The 16,816-nt window shown below is 41.1% G+C and overlaps 2 protein-coding genes across 2 annotated transcripts in view; both read right to left on the minus strand.

The window, feature by feature from the left end:
• PRRG1 (proline rich and Gla domain 1) overlaps positions 1-16,816 on the minus strand; it is a gene marked incomplete at both ends in the record, with an annotated part of 83,520 nt that overhangs the window by 42,979 nt on the left and 23,725 nt on the right. The gene's annotated exons all lie outside the window — the stretch shown is intronic.
• LOC307069048 (ferritin heavy chain-like) lies at positions 3,467-11,440 on the minus strand (the record flags this gene model as incomplete). Its single annotated transcript, XM_079727192.1, has 4 exons — positions 3,467-4,130; positions 4,161-4,292; positions 9,249-9,370; positions 11,426-11,440. The coding sequence occupies 4 exons, from the start codon at positions 11,438-11,440 to the stop codon at positions 3,467-3,469; spliced, it is 933 nt and encodes a 310-aa protein (XP_079583318.1).

The raw sequence follows: 16,816 nt of genomic DNA on the forward strand, positions 1-16,816 counted from the left end.
TCTCCATGTTCAATGCAACATTATTCACAAGAGCCCACATATGAAAATAACCTGTGTCTATCAGTGGATGAATGGATAAAGATGATGTGATATATATATATATATATATATATATATATATATATATATATATATATATATATATATATATAAACACACACACATACACAATGGAGTATTATTCAGCCATGGGAAAGAAGGAAATCCTGATGTTTTTAACAACTAGAATGAACCTTGAGGGTATTATGCTAAGTAAAATAAGTTAGACAAATATTGTATTCTATCACTTATATGTGGAATTTAAAAAAGCAAAACTCACAGAGTAAAATGGTGGTTACCAGAGCCTTGGGGTTGGGGAAAGGGGGAGATGTTAATCAAAGGGTACAAACTTTGGGGATCTAATGTACAGCATGGTCATTATAGTTAACAATATTGTATTATATACTTGGATGTCGCTAAGATTGTAAATCTTAAGTATTCTGACTACCAAAAAGAAACAGTAATTATGTGAAGTGATGGAGGTTTCAGCTTAGGCTTTGGTGGCAATCACTTCATAATATGTGTATCAAATCAACACATTGTACATCTTAATATTATACAATGTTACAGCTCAAAAAAATTATACTAAAACAAATCAAGTGACCAAATATCATTCCAGGAATAATAATTCCACATAGGGAGATCTATTAATCTAATTTAGAGTGTTGGTATAATTAAAGGAGAAAAATATATGATAATAGTATTTGGATGTAGTTAGCATTTTAAAAATATTTCTTGCTTATTGTGTCCCCTTCTACACAACCCTTTATTTTCTCCTTCTGAAATTTCTATTGGTGGCTATTAGTTATTGTACACGGTTCTTCTATGACTCTTAATTAGTTCTCTGACAGAGATTCAATCTACTATATATTCATTATCAAAAATTTGATGTTGGGCTTCCTTGGTGGCGCAGTGGTTGAGAGTCCGCCTGCCGATGCAGGGGACATGGGTTCGTGCCCCGGTCCGGGAAGATCCCACATGCTGCGGAGCGGCTGGGCCCGTGAGCCATGGCCGCTGAGCCTGCGCGTCCGGAGCCTGTGCTCCGCAACGGGAGAGGCCACAACAGTGAGAGGCCCGTGTACCGCGAAAAAAAAATTTTTTGATGTTCAGCAACTATGTTAAATTTTCAACGCTTGTACTGAGTAGGGTTTTCTTTTTGTACTAAATTATTAGTAGAAATTGTACCAAAAAAAAGGAAACAAAGGCAGAGGTTTTAGAACAGCAGCATGCGTGCCTGGCACTGCTAACTATATGAAGTCATAGCTGTGTCTATGGAGAAGCCAGCCTAAGGCACAGTTCCCGAAATCACTGACAAGGGCAAGTCTGCCACATAGGTACTCCACTATGCCAGTTTTCAAGGCCCCAGATTGTTACTGAGAAGTAATAAACATTAACACTTGCATAATTTAATAAGCTAAAATACTTCAGATAATGTTGAAGACTCCATTTATTTAATCCCTGCCCAATCCCGTTTTTCACTTCTTCCTGGGAGGCAACCGCTATGATGCATTACAGAACATGTTTTTATCCACATTTTTACCATACATTACCATACACATGCACCCACAGACACCAGAGCCCCAAACCGCCCCTCACCTCACCCCACATAACCACACTGTTTATAAGGGGAAAGTAGAGGTTTTCTGAGGACAACTGCATGTCCTGCATATAGGACCAGGGGAAGACAGGCTAAGGCTCACTTTCCCTTAACACTGTAGCGCAGGGTGAGCTTTTCAAAGAGGGACTCTGCCGTGTTGGCTTCCAGGGCGCCCCATCTTGCTAACTCAGAATTAACCATTAACATTTCAAATAAAGTGAAGACCCCCTTTATTTCAACCCCTGCCCAATCTCATTCCCTTCACTCTTTCCCCTGATCAACCCCAATCATGATTTTCAGGCCATGTTTTTATACTTTAACTATGTAGAGACGTCCACATTCACCAGGGCCCCAGGCCACCCCCACATTGTTTATTAGGGGAAGACAGATTTTGTGTTTTCCAGGGTCCCATGGAACACCTTCTCCCTCCCTCTGTGGAGATCCTGAGCTACATGTGGACCGGGCATGGGTAGCTGGAGAGACTCCTGGATACTTGTTTTAACACTTAAAAGGTAAGAGAGTTGCACACACGAATCAACCAGGCAATTGTTCTTATTTGATCCCTTCCACCCTTGATCCTTTTTCCTTTCAGTGGACTCCATAGTAGGGATAAAGAGAAAAATGTCATTTACTACCCTAGAAGAGCTATTTACTGTAAATACAGTGAAGGCTGGTAAAAGTGTGTTGATAATAAGACATATTAGCTTAGGTTCTCTTGGTGGCAAATAACAAAAACGAAATCAAAGTTGGATATATGAAACCCAAGGGCAGAAATACAGCCAGGTTCAGGAAAGGTCTAGGAAGCAGCTATATCATTTCCAGTAATATGATCACCGAACTGCTTTTCAACAAAGGGTGTCTTCCTAAGCAAACATTCAGAATCTAGTCTAGACATGCAAAATGAACTCTGCTGCTGGTTGGAATTAAAATATATATATATATATATATATATACACACACACACGCATGCATATATACGTATGATACAAAGGAAAGAAAACATATAAGTGGATGTTTTGTTATTACAACATGCATGCCAGGCATTGGTGACCACGGGAAGTCACCCTCGTGTTTCTGAGCAAGACAGCCTAACACTCATTTTTCCATTATCACTGTTGCCCAGAGTGAACTTGTCAAAGAGATACTCCACCATTCAGACTTCCAAACCCCTCCACCCCCCATCTTGCTACTCATACTTAACCATTAGTATTTGCATAATTTAATGAACTTAAACATTTCAGGTGAAACTGAAGACTCCCTTTATTTTAATCCCTACCCAATCCCATTCCCTTGACTTCTTCCCAAGAGGCAACTGCAATCATGATTTTCAGGCTATGGTTCTATACCTTTTACTATGCACATGCACCCACATTCACCAGGGACCCCTACCTCACCCCACCCCAGTCTACCCCCATATACCCACATTGTTTATAAGGGGAAGATGGATTTTGCACTTTCCAGGGCCCCATGGAATGCCTTCTCCCTCCCTCTGTGGAGATCCTGAGCTGCATGTGGGTGGGGCATGGGTGGGTGGAGAGCCTCCTGTTTTAAAAAGTGAGCGATTTGCACACAGGAACCAAGGAGAGACCTTTATTTCTTTAGGAACCAAATAACTTTATTGGAAGAAACGGAAAAAGTGGAAGAAAAAAACTTAAGTGATAACGTAAAGTCCAGGAAAAGAGAGTCCTGCACTTGTTGCAAAAAAAAAAAAAAAAAAAAACCAAAAACTTAAGCGAACTTCTTCTGAAAGGGCAGTATTGCCGTCTGCATGGCAGGCACGGTGACCAGGGCTCTGGTCACCCCGTGGCTCTAGGGAAGTCCAGTCCAGGCTCAGTTCTTGTCGCTGTCGCCCAGGGTGAGCTTGTCAAAGAGGGACCCCACCAGGTCGATGTCCGGGGCCTCCATCATGCTCAGGGTGGTGACATGACCCTCCAGCTCTCTGATGAACGCCACCTGCTGGCTGAGGTAGTGAGTTGCCAGGAAGTGGCACAGGTGGTGGTCACTCTTGTCGGTGGCCAGCTGGTGCAGGTGGAGCAGGCTCTGGTACACGCGGTTCTCCAGGAACAAGGCGCACTTCATGGCCTTGAGGCTGCTCTTCCAGTTGTCACTGACTGGCTTCCCGATGTCGTGGAAGTCGAGGCGGCCCCTGCGGTCGTTCTGCAGGAATATCAGGTTCCAGACCCGTGAGCTGTGCTCGCCGGAGCGGTACACGAAGAACCAGGTGAAGTACTTGAAGGCCACGTCGCCATCGCGGCGGAGGTAAAAGGCCACGTCCAGGCAGAACATGGAGGCGTGGAACTCCAGGGTGAAATGGCTGTTGACGGCGGCCTCGCAGTCGGGGTGGTAGTTCTGGCGCACCTGCGAGGGCGGCGCTTGCTTCATGGTGGACGGCACGGGCATCGTGGCGGGCGTGAAGGCCAAGGTGAAGGCGAAGCCGCGGGGCCTGCGGTCGCTGCCTCGGAGCTCTCCCGTGTGGTCGAAGAGGGCGGCCGCTCTGGGACAGACCGGAAATGGGGTCCGTTACGGGAGGTAGGCGGTGGGCTTGCGGTTCTGTTGCCGGAAGTGGTCGCGTGGGGTGGGCGGGGCACGAACGCTGCTCCCACGTTCCCTCACAGCCTGGGTGAGGCAGGGTGACTTTGACCTGCGCACCTGGTATCTATTAAGTTTTTAACTTTGCAAAAATATTTCAGTTTCCAAGGACTTTCTCTTGTTCTCTAATTGCGCCCTCTTCTCATTTTATAAACCCACTATCTTCCTTAAAATTCGGAGAATATGAATTTGGATTTATTCTGTTTCCTGTATTATATTTGCTTTTTCTCCAGAAATAGTTGTGTTTGTTCATCATGATCTTCTCTTTTACTTTCCTCAATGTCTGGCAAGCCTTTTTGTTCATTTAAACTTAGGAAGAAAGAACTCATTTGATTAGCCTCAGTAATTAGCATGGATCAGCTCTAGAGTTGTGACATCCATTTCACTTATAGTCTCCTCCTTGGAATGGGAGGGCAGAGCATGTCAATTATTCAGTGGCCTCCTTTGCGGGAACATGGCATGGAACTTTCAGGTAGGCTAGAGACCCTCACTGTTGCCAAAAGAAAGATGTAATTTCTCACATCAGAAGACAAACGTTTTTCCCTTCGAGGTAGCTGTGTCCTGATGTTTCCCTTCTGTGCAGGCCTACAGGTATCTTAAGCTCATTCACTGTCTTTGGAGTGCAGTTTTGGGAGATTAAAGGTGGTCAAATGGCACAGGTGCTTATGCCCAATGGAAGCAGGGGTGGGGGAGGCTCAAGGCAGGATGAAACATGTACCGTTCACAGATTAGCTCTTTCATCTCACTGCTGACCTAGGACTCTGTACAGTGCTTCAGTTTTGGTGACTGTTCCTAAAGTGTGTCTGAATGGCCTCAGTTTTCTACTGCAGATGTTTCAAATTCTCTGAATTAACTAATTTGACTGCATCTGCCATTTCCTATCTTCCAAGAATTCCTCATATTTCTGGTGTGCTAATGATACCCTTTAGGGTATATGTGTGTGTGTGTGTGTGCGCGCGCACGCGTAGATGTTTTTGGTGTGTTTAACTACTACCATGATTCAATTATCATTTTTTAAAAATTTCTAAAACTGTACATAATTTTCTGAATAGGTAATATAGTCATCACATGGTTCAAAGCCACACTGGTCTCCTTTCTGCAGGCAACCAGTACGGTATTACTTCTTATAAATCAGGAGGAGAAAAGGAAAAGAGGAAGAAATAATACTCATGAAACAGAAGAAACTTTTAAATATATTCTTTAGAAGCACATTCTTCTCAAGTACACATAGAATATTTACCAAGATAAATCATATTCTGGGCCATAACCAAGTCTCAATAAATTTCAAAGGATTCAAATCACACAAGATTAGAAAAGAAAAAACATGTAAAATCAAAAACCTAACCATCTCCCTTAAGGAACAAGAAAAAGGAGAGCAATAAATACCTAAATCAAGCAGAAGTCAGGAACAACCAAGAAAGGAAAATTCAGTGAAATAGAAAATAAACAAAAAATAGAGAAAATAAATAAAACCAAACACAGACTCTTTAGGATTAAAGAAAAGATAAATTTCTAGACTGATCAGGAAAAAAGAGAGAAGGCAAATTACCAATATCAAGAATGAGGGAGAAGACATTACTACAGATTATGAAAAGGGAACAACATTGCTGTGATTAGTCATGGCAATGACTAGACTAGACCAGAATCATGATTAGACTAATTATGATTCACCTCTAGCACCTGGGTATGTTATTACTCCCCCAAATTGGGGTTCTCTTAGCAAGGAAGAAGGGGGTAAAATGGTTTTTAGATCAACTATCTGCCACACAGACTGCAACTTAGAATACATTAATTCAGGCAATTACTTTCTTATCTCACCAAGAATGGTGGTGGTAGGACAATTCAGACCAAACTGCAATGAGCACAGGATTTCTAGTATAATGGAAATGAGTAATACAAGAGGTGGTAGAATGGAGAAGGCAAAGAGCATGGCATATACTGGAACAAAGTATCTCTTTATAGTAAGTTAAAGAGATATTACAATTCCTAGTAAATAATTATTTATCTCTGTTTCATCTAAAGTTTACCCTGGGTATTTTTTCTTTTTTTTTTTTTTGAAGTATAGTTGATTTACAGTGTTGTGTTAGTTTCTGGATTTTAATACTTTAAAATACAAAACAGCAAAATGGAACAGTTTTAATGGAAAACTAATATAAATTCTAGATTTGTGGGGAATTATTGTTCTTACTACTTTATCTCATTTTAGTTATTAGTATGTACCTGGATCTTTATAATGTAATCTGTCTTTCAAAGTAATAAAAATGAATCTATAGAATTGAAAAGTTTCACTAACTTTAAATAGAATTCTTTATCATCCCTTCTACCTCCTCAGACATTACTCTAGAATTATAATGAAACCTCATCAGTTTATTTAGCTTAAAGACAGCTCCCTTGAAAGTGATCTCACCCTTAAACCAAACAAGTTCAAAACTTTCTAAGAGTTCAGGTTGCCACTTCTCAGATAGTAACAGGAAATTTCAGCCAACCTCTATATTCTTTCCCAATTGGCCCTATTATATTGCAAGTTCTATTAGGTTTTCTTTTTCTTTTCTTCCTGCCTTGTGCTCCAACTGTGTCAGCTACATGGTATGATGCTCAGGAGCACTTGATTAGGAATCAAAAGCCACGAGTTCCAACTCCAGTCAGAAATCAGGCGCATCATTGGTCTTTTTGGCACTCACAGTATTGGTCTACAGATGCAAAGAATGTCACCCGCTTTGCCTGTTCTAACGCATTTTAAAACAGTAAAAATAAAAATACAGCTAAGAGTATGAACCAGCCACCAGTTTTTCCATTTCAATCATATCTGGGCTTGAATAAGCATATTGTGATGTGCCTTTACTAATGGCCTAATAAGAACTGGCATAAGAAGCCTAGAGATAAATTGTTCCACGGTGAAACCCCAGCATAACCATCACCCATTAAATTAGGAGGGAATTGTGTTCAACACAGAGGGAGGGGAGGGCAGAGCAGGGAGACCTGGGTCCTACTTGGGGCTGCACCAATCAATATCTTGCTGTGGGGAAATGAGCAAACTGACAAGTTCTCTGAGGCTGTTATTTCCTTCTTTGTGAAATGAAGAGCTTGACCTATTTGGTTTTCCTGGACCCTATCACAGTTATAACAATGATTGGAGCCTATTCAATGAGTCCTTTCTTCAATAACAGAATGGAAAGAAAAATCAGGCTTTAGTCTATTCATGATGAACAGTGATTGGTATCAAATATTAGCTTTGGGAATGGGGTAATATTTTAACATTCAAATAGTAATGCTATGTTAAGTTATGACATTAGTGCAACCCTCTGAAGCATACAATTCAAGAAAAGGCGGAGCCCTCTTTGCTCTGCAGGTGGCTGTGTGTGCACTAGGGGAAGAGATGCCCTGTTTCAGCTTGATGGTACTTAAGACCTATGGCTGAGAATATAGAGCTATTGCAAAGTTCTAATTTCCTTTGCCACTGATTTTATTGTACCTTGGAAGTGGCTAAACGGAATCTTTTTTTAAAATTAATAGTCATTTTATTTATTACATCTTTATTGGAGTATAATTGCTTTACAGTGGTGTGTTAGTTTCTGCTGTATAACAAAGTGAATCAGCTATACGTATACATATATCCCCATATCTCTTCCCTCTTGTGTCTCCCTCCCACCCTCCCTATCCCACTAAACTGAATCTTATTTTTACAGCTGCTGATATTCCAACCATGAGAACCATGGTCAGAAGTCTTGCCCTGGGGGACGTGCACCCTAACACTAGAGGAACTGTGCCCTAACACTGGGGGAAAGGACCAGTTACCACCCCCAATATTAAATAAGCAGCCACCCACTGTAACAGAAATTGATTTACAGTAGTGGCCCCATCCAGATGGGAATCTCTGAGGAGTGCGCAGGGGTGGTGATTGGCTGCTGTATTTTATCAAATATACCATGAATTGAAATCTTCTTTTACTTCTTTGGAGAGAGAGGTTTAATACATTAGGCTAAGGAATATAATTCCTTGGGTAACAGGTAAACCCCTGTTCTCTGAATTCATAGCTAACCTCCTCCTAGCATGCCATGGGAGGCATGTGACACCATCTTTCAGATGAAATAATAGGTGCGTTAAACATTTACCAAGCAAAGTTGCTGATTTAGGGTTCTACTCAAATCCCAATTTGAATGTGAAAGTTTCATTCTCATCAATTCCACTGACTGAACGCCACTCACTATTGGATAACGTGAGCCATTTCTAACAGTAACAGTATTGCCTAGCAAGCAATCAGGCACTCCAAAGCAGTGGCACGGTGGCTGACGGGGCCACTAGGATCACCACTGCACATGCTAGGTTTGTTGGTCACACTTTCATAAATTCAAAGTTAGTGTTTAGACCCTAAGACCCTAAACTACTAAGGGGAGCTCCAAGAAAGCCACATGTAGGGTACCTGCAAGAGGAGAACACTAACAACCATACCCCAAGTGGACATCCGCTTAAGCAGTGGAATGGCCGATGTGCCCCCTGTGCCCACAGGAAGGGCAGGGTGGATATGAGGAAAAGCAAGGTGGGGAACAGGGTTAGCAATAGAGCAGACTCCTTCCAAGGATTAAAATGAGGGTATAAGTACTTCCCATAAGTTAGGTGGATACTGGGCAAAACTTGAGCTATGTTGCTGCTACTCTGCCCCAGAGGGCTGTTTGCCAGGCAGAGCACCTCAACAACGAGGAAGTGAGGTGTGCATACCAGGATAGGAGCCAGCTGGGGAAGGGTGCAAAAGAGGCCAGTACAGAGTCATGACTCCTATTCTTGGAACTGTGTTGTGGGGAGGCTTCTTCTAGGAGCCCTTGAAGAACACTGTGCCTCTCCCACCCAACTTATAATTAGGCCCACCAAAGAATTAGTGACAGCCAAGAGGGGGTGACAGCAATACCAATTAAGTTAGAGACATCTGTCCCCTTTTCCCTTCCTTCTCCCAGGTCCTCAAAATACCAGAGGAGAGAGAAATGGGAAGGGGCAAGGGTTAAAGAGCAGATCATGACCGTCTCCTTACTCCACGATCTTCAGGTCAAGGTCTAGCAGAAGCTGAAGGAGCAGAGGAGGAAACGGTGAGCGAATCCCACACTCAGGTTTCAAGTGGAAGAGATGGGTAGGAAGTTTTATGTCCCAAAGTGCCTAGAAAGGTATGAGATTTGCCTGCCTTCAAGGAACAAGAGTCTAGACTGTCAAACTAGAGTGGGCATGCAAGGCAGGGTCTTTTCAGACACCTGATTCATCCATCACTTATGTGACCTTAAACTCTGGTGGATATTCCTGTGGAACCCTTGAATTTCCACCAGCTCTATTAGGAGAACTCCTTCTGGCAAACTAATTCTAATGAGTACTGATGAGTTTTGAAATTCCACATGTGTCTTGAGGGTAATCATGGGTAAATAGCAGCATATTTGAAGGTTAAACAGGGCATCACTAAGTGGACATTGCTGCCTAAGATATGCAGAGTTACATTAAATCTATGGTGCAGATGATTCTACAAATGACAAAAAAATGGACCCCTCAGCCCCACCAGTACCCAGTCTCTGAGGGGAGGTCTGAAAAAAGATTAACTGGCATTAAGACAGGAAACGTGATGAGGTAACTTCAGGTCAAGGTTAACAGACTACTGGCATGGGCAGGAGAGACCCACACTGGAGCAAGTCCACTGCTTTGTTAATATTCAGGCTGAAACCCTCCAAATTAAGTTACTACCATAACCTGAAAGGAATAACTGAAACTACATAGGATTTATAATCTACAAAAGGGCCCAACTGCCAGAGAATAAAGTTCACCACAAATTTAAAAACAACATCGACAATAAAGTCAATAAAAACTTACCTTAAATGATCATATAATAGACAACATGCTGTCAGACCTTCCTGATAGCTCAGAATACCAATTCCACAAAATAACAGACTTTGGTCCTGTTTAACTTACTCTCAAGAGATCCCAAAAGAAACAGTGACAGGGCTTCCCTGGTGGCGCAGTGGTTGAGTGTCCGCCTGCCGATGCAGGGGACACGGGTTCGTGCCCCAGTCCGGGAAGATCCCACATGCCTCGGAGCACCTGGGCCCGTGAGCCATGGCCGCTGAGCCTGCGCGTCCGGAGCCTGTCCTCCGCAACGGGAGAGGCCACAACAGTGAGAGGGCTGCGTACCGCATAAAAAAAAAAAAAAAAAAGAAACAGTGACAAAGCCCATGGGAGCCCCAGGAAATACCCCTTGTGGCTGAAAGGGAACTTCACATTTGGCTCCTCCAAGAGGGTCTGGGATGGGTCCAGGGAAGGTGTGGAAAGATTGGATGGAAATGCATAGAGTATGACTGGGAGACAGCCAAACTGATGCCCCCTGTTTGGCCCCTATATGTCTATGCCCAGACTCGACTCTCTACCTTCCTAAATTCCCTCAGCTCTCAAAGGGCAAAGCTCTGAATCAGTGGCTCAAGGGCCATCAGTGGATCATGAGAAGCTAAGTGAAATAGGAGTTCCCCTAACAATGTCAAAGAATCCAAGTTTCTGCCTGCAGGTGTGACGAGTAATCTCCAGGGAACTAGTGACCAACTGTTAAATACCTCAGACACTGAGCACTTCTTGTTAATCACCACCTTCACCCACAAGTGTCTACATGCTATGTACGTCCTGCCGTGGGCTCTGAATTCAGAGATCCCCTATGTAGCTTTTGTAGCATATCCTAGTATGAAGGGGCACGGCATATCTCTTTCTTCAATTTCTCTTTTAATAATTTCCACACAAGAGAAATTTAAGGCAACACTTTGGAATGAGAGGTATTATCCAAAAAGGAATAGCTGGACTTAGACTAAAATCCTTGGACTTAGTTTCTAAACTGCAGACACAGCTTGGGGGAGGAGTGGAGCATGGAGTGCACAGGGCATGGGACAGCCCCACACAGGACAATCGTCCGCACCCCCACCAATACAACCCGCTGCAAAGCTTTTTGAGCATTCCAACTAAGCAGTTTTAGTTAAACTATTTGCTTTACAATCTAACAAAATGTAATCCGCTGATCACCTACATTAGAATCCCCAGGACTGCTCATTAAAGCAGATTCCCTGGCCCTATGGAGACCTGTGGACCCTGGACTGTGCATTATTAAAATAAATTTTTTTTAAATTTTGGAGTAATTTGAGATATACAGCAAAATCGCAAAGATAGTACAGAGCATCCCTCTGTACCCCTCACCCAGTATCCCCTCATGTTAGCATCTTACATTAGGATGGCACATTTGTTATAATTAATTAACTAATATTGGCCCATTACTATTAACAATGGATTTGGATTTCACTGGTTTTCCCACTAATGACCTTTTTGTTCCAGAATCCAATCCACATTGCACTTAATCGTCATGTATCTTTAGTCTCATCTGTTCTGTGACAGTTTCTCAGTCTTTTCTTCTTTTTCATGACCTTGACAGTTTTGAGGGGTCAGGTATTTTGTAGAATATATCTCAATTTGGATGTCTTCGGTAATTTTCTCATAATTCCATTGGGGTTATTGGTTTGGGGGGAAAATACCACAGAGGTGAAGTCCCTTCTCATAACATGCTATATATGACTTATCACTGATGATGCTAACTTCGATCATCCTGTCAAGGTAGTGGTTTGCCAGCTTTCTCCACTGGCAAAGTAAGTGGAGAAGTAAGGTATTTCCCTCCACTTTCCATACTCTAATCTTTGGAAGCAGATCATTAAGACCAAGCAACCCTCAAGAGAGGCAGAGAATTAAGCTCCGCCTCCTGGAGATGGGGGTATTTACATACACAGTTTGGAATTCTTGTGTACTGTAGATTTGTCTCTTCTCACCTGTTTATTCATTTATTTGTATCATTATGGACTCAGGCATTTATTATATGCTTTAGGTTATAATCCAATACTACATCAGTTATTTTGTTATTCAAACTGTTCTGCCTTTGACCACTGAGAGCTCCTTCAGGTTGGCTCCTGTGCCTCTTGGACATGCTCTCATTTGCTCTTTGAGTACTTCCTTACTTTCTGTTACTACAGTACACTTCAGCTCATCTTGTATTCTCCCTGCTCCAGCCCTTGAATCAGCCATTTCCCCCAAAGAGTCCTGATTTCTTTTGCTGTGGTATAGTATGAGAGACCCAGATCTCGGCATTGAGGGGGACTGCGCAGTTTTGAGAAGCAACCAAGCCGATTCTTAATGCACTCTCAAGTTTGAGGACAGCCATTTTGGAAAGTCAAGCACAAATAAACTAGAAATAATTTGTCAAGAAAAGTTCTGAAATGGTTGTTTTAAAGAATTATTACTATTTTCTTCATGTTAGTTCAAGATTAAAACTTCCAAAATGCAAAGTACCCTGGGGGACTTGTAGAGAGGAAAAGAGAGAAAACAATGGTACAGATCGAATAATGATTCTGAAATAAAGTGATTATAATTCAGCACCTAAAAACTAGAATAAAATATATTTATCAAAGGCTTTCTCTGTGCCAGGCACTAAGCTAAGTGCACAGCTCCAAACCTAATGCTGAGGGTGTAATTTCTCCTTTTTTAAAGGTACAGAAATTGAGGCCTAGAAAGGTAAAGTGTTTGCACAAAGCAATACAGTCAGTAGGTGGCAGAGCTGAGACACCAAATCAGGTCCATGTGATCTTCCAAGCAGAGGATTTGCATTCTGTTAACTACTACTGCTTATGTGAGTATGCAGGCTGTTTCTCCCAGATCTCAAATGCCAGGAGGGAGGGTCAGCTTATTCACTGTTGTATGTTCTGTGTCTGTTATACAGTAGGCACTCAGCAGATAACATCCGAATAAATCTGACCAAATTTCTACATTGGTGAAGAGGAGGACCATGAAGTATAACACATTTTCCTCTATTGTATCTTATAATTAGACTTATGTTCCAAATTAGGTAAGAAATTACCAAAAAAGAATTTTTACTGAAAGCATACTTCTAACTTCACACAGTTCAGATTTGGGGATGATGAAAATTAAGTATGAGTAAAACTGTCCTGAGTGATAAATTTTAGTAAACAAAAAGATAGTTAGTATGTAGTCTAAGACTAGAAAGCAAATGCCAAAAGTCAATAATTTTCTTCACTGCCTGGATTAATCAAGTGAACTTCAAAGATGATACTATGTTATTCAAATTCTTCTTAACACAGAGCAGATCCTTCTTAACATATAACAAACAATATTCCGAAATAAATGTTCTGAAATAGATCAAGGATCAGAATACCATTTCTATTACACTTACTAGACCAAAATCCCCTGATTACACCTTTTTGTAAATGGCATGGTTTCAATGGCATAAGCAAACTCAGATGACAGGCCTTAAACCATAAAGAAGGAAAGGAACCTAACACCAACATAATAAAAAATACATTTTAAATTAAGTCCACATCTATCAGCTAACTTGTGAACAAGTTTCAGATCACTACTTCCTGTGAATTAAATGTACTTCATAATATGCCAATCCATTCGTTCATTCCTTCATCAAATATTTATTTAATTCCCATTATGTGCCAGCACTGTCTCATATGCTAAAGACCATAGCTATGAACAAAACAGAAGAGAAACACTGCTGTCATAGAGCTAACAGTTCTGGGGGGAAGAGCAACAATAAACAAATACAACAAATAGATATCAAATGGTGGTAAGTGCTGGGAAGAAAAATAATCCTCAGAAGGGGCAAGAGGTTGTAATTTAAAGTAGGATACTTCCTCACTGAGAAAGTGAACTTGACGGGGAGTGATGAGGGAGCTCAGAAACATCCATGTGGAAGAGGAAAGAGCAAGTGCCAAAGCCCTGAGGCAGGACACGTGCTATGTGTCTGTAAGGAGCCACAAGGAATCCATAGAAAAGTGATTAAGGGGTGATGTGTCATAGGAGATGAGATAAAGAAGTACCTGCAGCCATAGTGGAGGTGTGGAGCGGAGAGGGATGAGGACTGATCGTTTAGTGCCTTGTGGGTGATTCTGAGCACTTGGATGTGTACTGAGGAAGACAGGAAGCCGTTACAGAGAAGACACTTTAAAGGACCGCTCTAGCCTGCTCTTTTGAGAATGACCTATGAGGAGGGGGACAAGAAGCCATACGAATGAGAGAGTGATGGTGGCTTGGATGTAAAGTGGTAACAAGTAGAGAGGCTGAGAGGTGGCTCTACTCTGAATATACTTTCATGTTAGAACCAACATTGTTGGCAGATGGAGTGGGGATATGAAAAAGAGAGAAGAGTCAGGGATGGCAACAAGGTTTGGGGCTTAGCAAAGAGATGGATGGATGAGTTACTACCACATACTGAGATCAGAAAGGCTGTGGCAGAAGCAGATTTGGAGGGAGGGGACACAAATTTGTCTACGTTTAGTTTGAGAAATGTATCCAATTCCAAGAGGAGATGTTGAGTAGGCAGTTAGTCACCCAGGTCTGCAGTTCAAGGTAACCCTCCAGGATATAAATTTGGGAGTTATTAGCATTTCAAGCCACAAACTAGGAAAGCTCACCAGGGGAGTGAGTACAGACAGAGCAGAGTTTCAAGAAATGAGGTGACTGCTGAAGGGAGATGTAGGGTGAAGAGAGTTTTTTTTCCTAAGAGGTGTGTAGGCTAATGAGAATGATTCTATAGAGAGGAAGAGGTGATGCTGGAGAGTGCAGAGCACTGCTTGAGCAATTGCTGAAAGAGTTCTTCTATTTGCTTCGAAGACTGCTGAAATGCAGCATCCTGTCTCTGAGGGCAGGAAAGGATACAGAGAAGCACTGACACTCATAAGGGCCAGAGAGGGAAGCAATAAAAACATCATCATTCACCTTGAAAGCAATAAAAGAGGTCGGTAAGGTAATAAGGTATACAATTAACACATAAAAATCAATAGCCTACAACATGTATCTGACAATGGATTTGTATCTAGAATGTACAGAAAACTCTCAAAACTCAAAAATACAAGAAAACAAACAATCCAATTAGAAAATAACCAAAAGACAGGAAAGGAGATTTCACAGAAGAGAATATATAAATGGAAAATAAGCATATGAAAAGATGTTCAACATTACTGGCCATTAAGGAAATGGAAATTAAAACCACAATGTGGTATCACTACACATCTATCAGAATGACTAAAAAAGGAAACACAGTAACAGCACCAAGTGCTGGCAAGTATGAAGAGAAACTGGTTCACTCAAACATTGCTGGTGGGAATTTAAAACGGTAATTTATACAATGACAGCTTAGTCTGTCAGTATCCTAAAGAACTATACATATACTTAGCATACAACAATTATACCCCAGAGAAATAAAAATTTATGTTCACACAAAAACCTGTACACAAATATTCATAGCAGCTTTATTTAAAATAGCCCCAAACTGGAAACAACCCAGATGTGAGTGAACAAGTGAATGGTTCAACAAACTGTGATACATCCATACCATGGAATACTACTCAGCAATAAAAAAGAATGAACTATTGATATACACACAACTTGGGTGAACTCAAGAGCATTATGTTGAGTGTAAACAGGCAATATTAAAAGGTTCCATATATATGATTTCATTTATATAACATTCTTGCAATGACAGAATTACAGAGGTGGGGAACAGATTAGTGCTTACCACAGGTTAGGAATGGTGGTGGTGGTAGGGGGTGCAACTATTAAGGGAGATTTTGTGCAAATGAAAGAATTCTGCATCTTAACTGTAGTGGTGGTTACAGGAATCTACACAAGTGATAAAATGGCACAGAACTATACACACGGATTGTACCAATGTCAGTTTCCTGGTTTTGATACTGTACTACAATTATGCAAGATGTAATGACCAGGGGAAACTGGGTAAAGGCCACATGGAACCTCTCTGTATTATCTTTGCAATTTTCTGAGAATCTATAATTATCTCAAAAGTTTAAAAAAATCTAATGCATCCTTGCAAGTATAACTTGGACCACAGGATTTCTTAGAACTCAAGTCAAATATATGGTTTATTAATTTTAAAAAATCAATAACCTAGTACATGAGTGTTCATAGCAGCTTCATTTGTAATAACCCCACACTGGAAACAACCAAAATGTCCATATACTTATAATGATATACTACTCAGCAATAAAAATGAATAACTATTGATATGTGCACTATGGACATCTGAACATAATCATGCAGAGTAAAAGAAGTCAGACAAAAGAGTGCATCAGGTATGATTTCACTTAGAAAACTCTAGAAAATATAAACTAATCTACAGTGACAGAAGTCAGATGAATCATTGCCTTGGGGTGCTCTTGATCATGGGGAGAGGTGGGAAGGAGGAATTACAATGGGGCAAGAAGGACCTTTTGGGAATGATGAATCTGTTCACTATCTTGACTGTGGTAATGGTTTCATAGGTGTATGCATATGTTAAACTTACCAAGTTGTATAATTTATATATGTGTGGTTAATTGTATGTCAATTATAACCCAATAAGGTTTAAAAAAAATCAATAGCTTACACATTCACAAATAATAACCAGTTAGAATATATCATGGAAAAGAACCCATGTACAGTAGCAACAAAGAAATAGTTAGGAGTCAACCTAAGAACCATGCAAAACTTGTATGATGAAAACAATAAAACATTCCTGAAAGAGAG

Source organism: Hyperoodon ampullatus (genome assembly GCF_949752795.1).
Source record: "Hyperoodon ampullatus genome assembly, chromosome: X".
Taxonomy (NCBI): Eukaryota; Metazoa; Chordata; class Mammalia; order Artiodactyla; family Ziphiidae; genus Hyperoodon; species Hyperoodon ampullatus.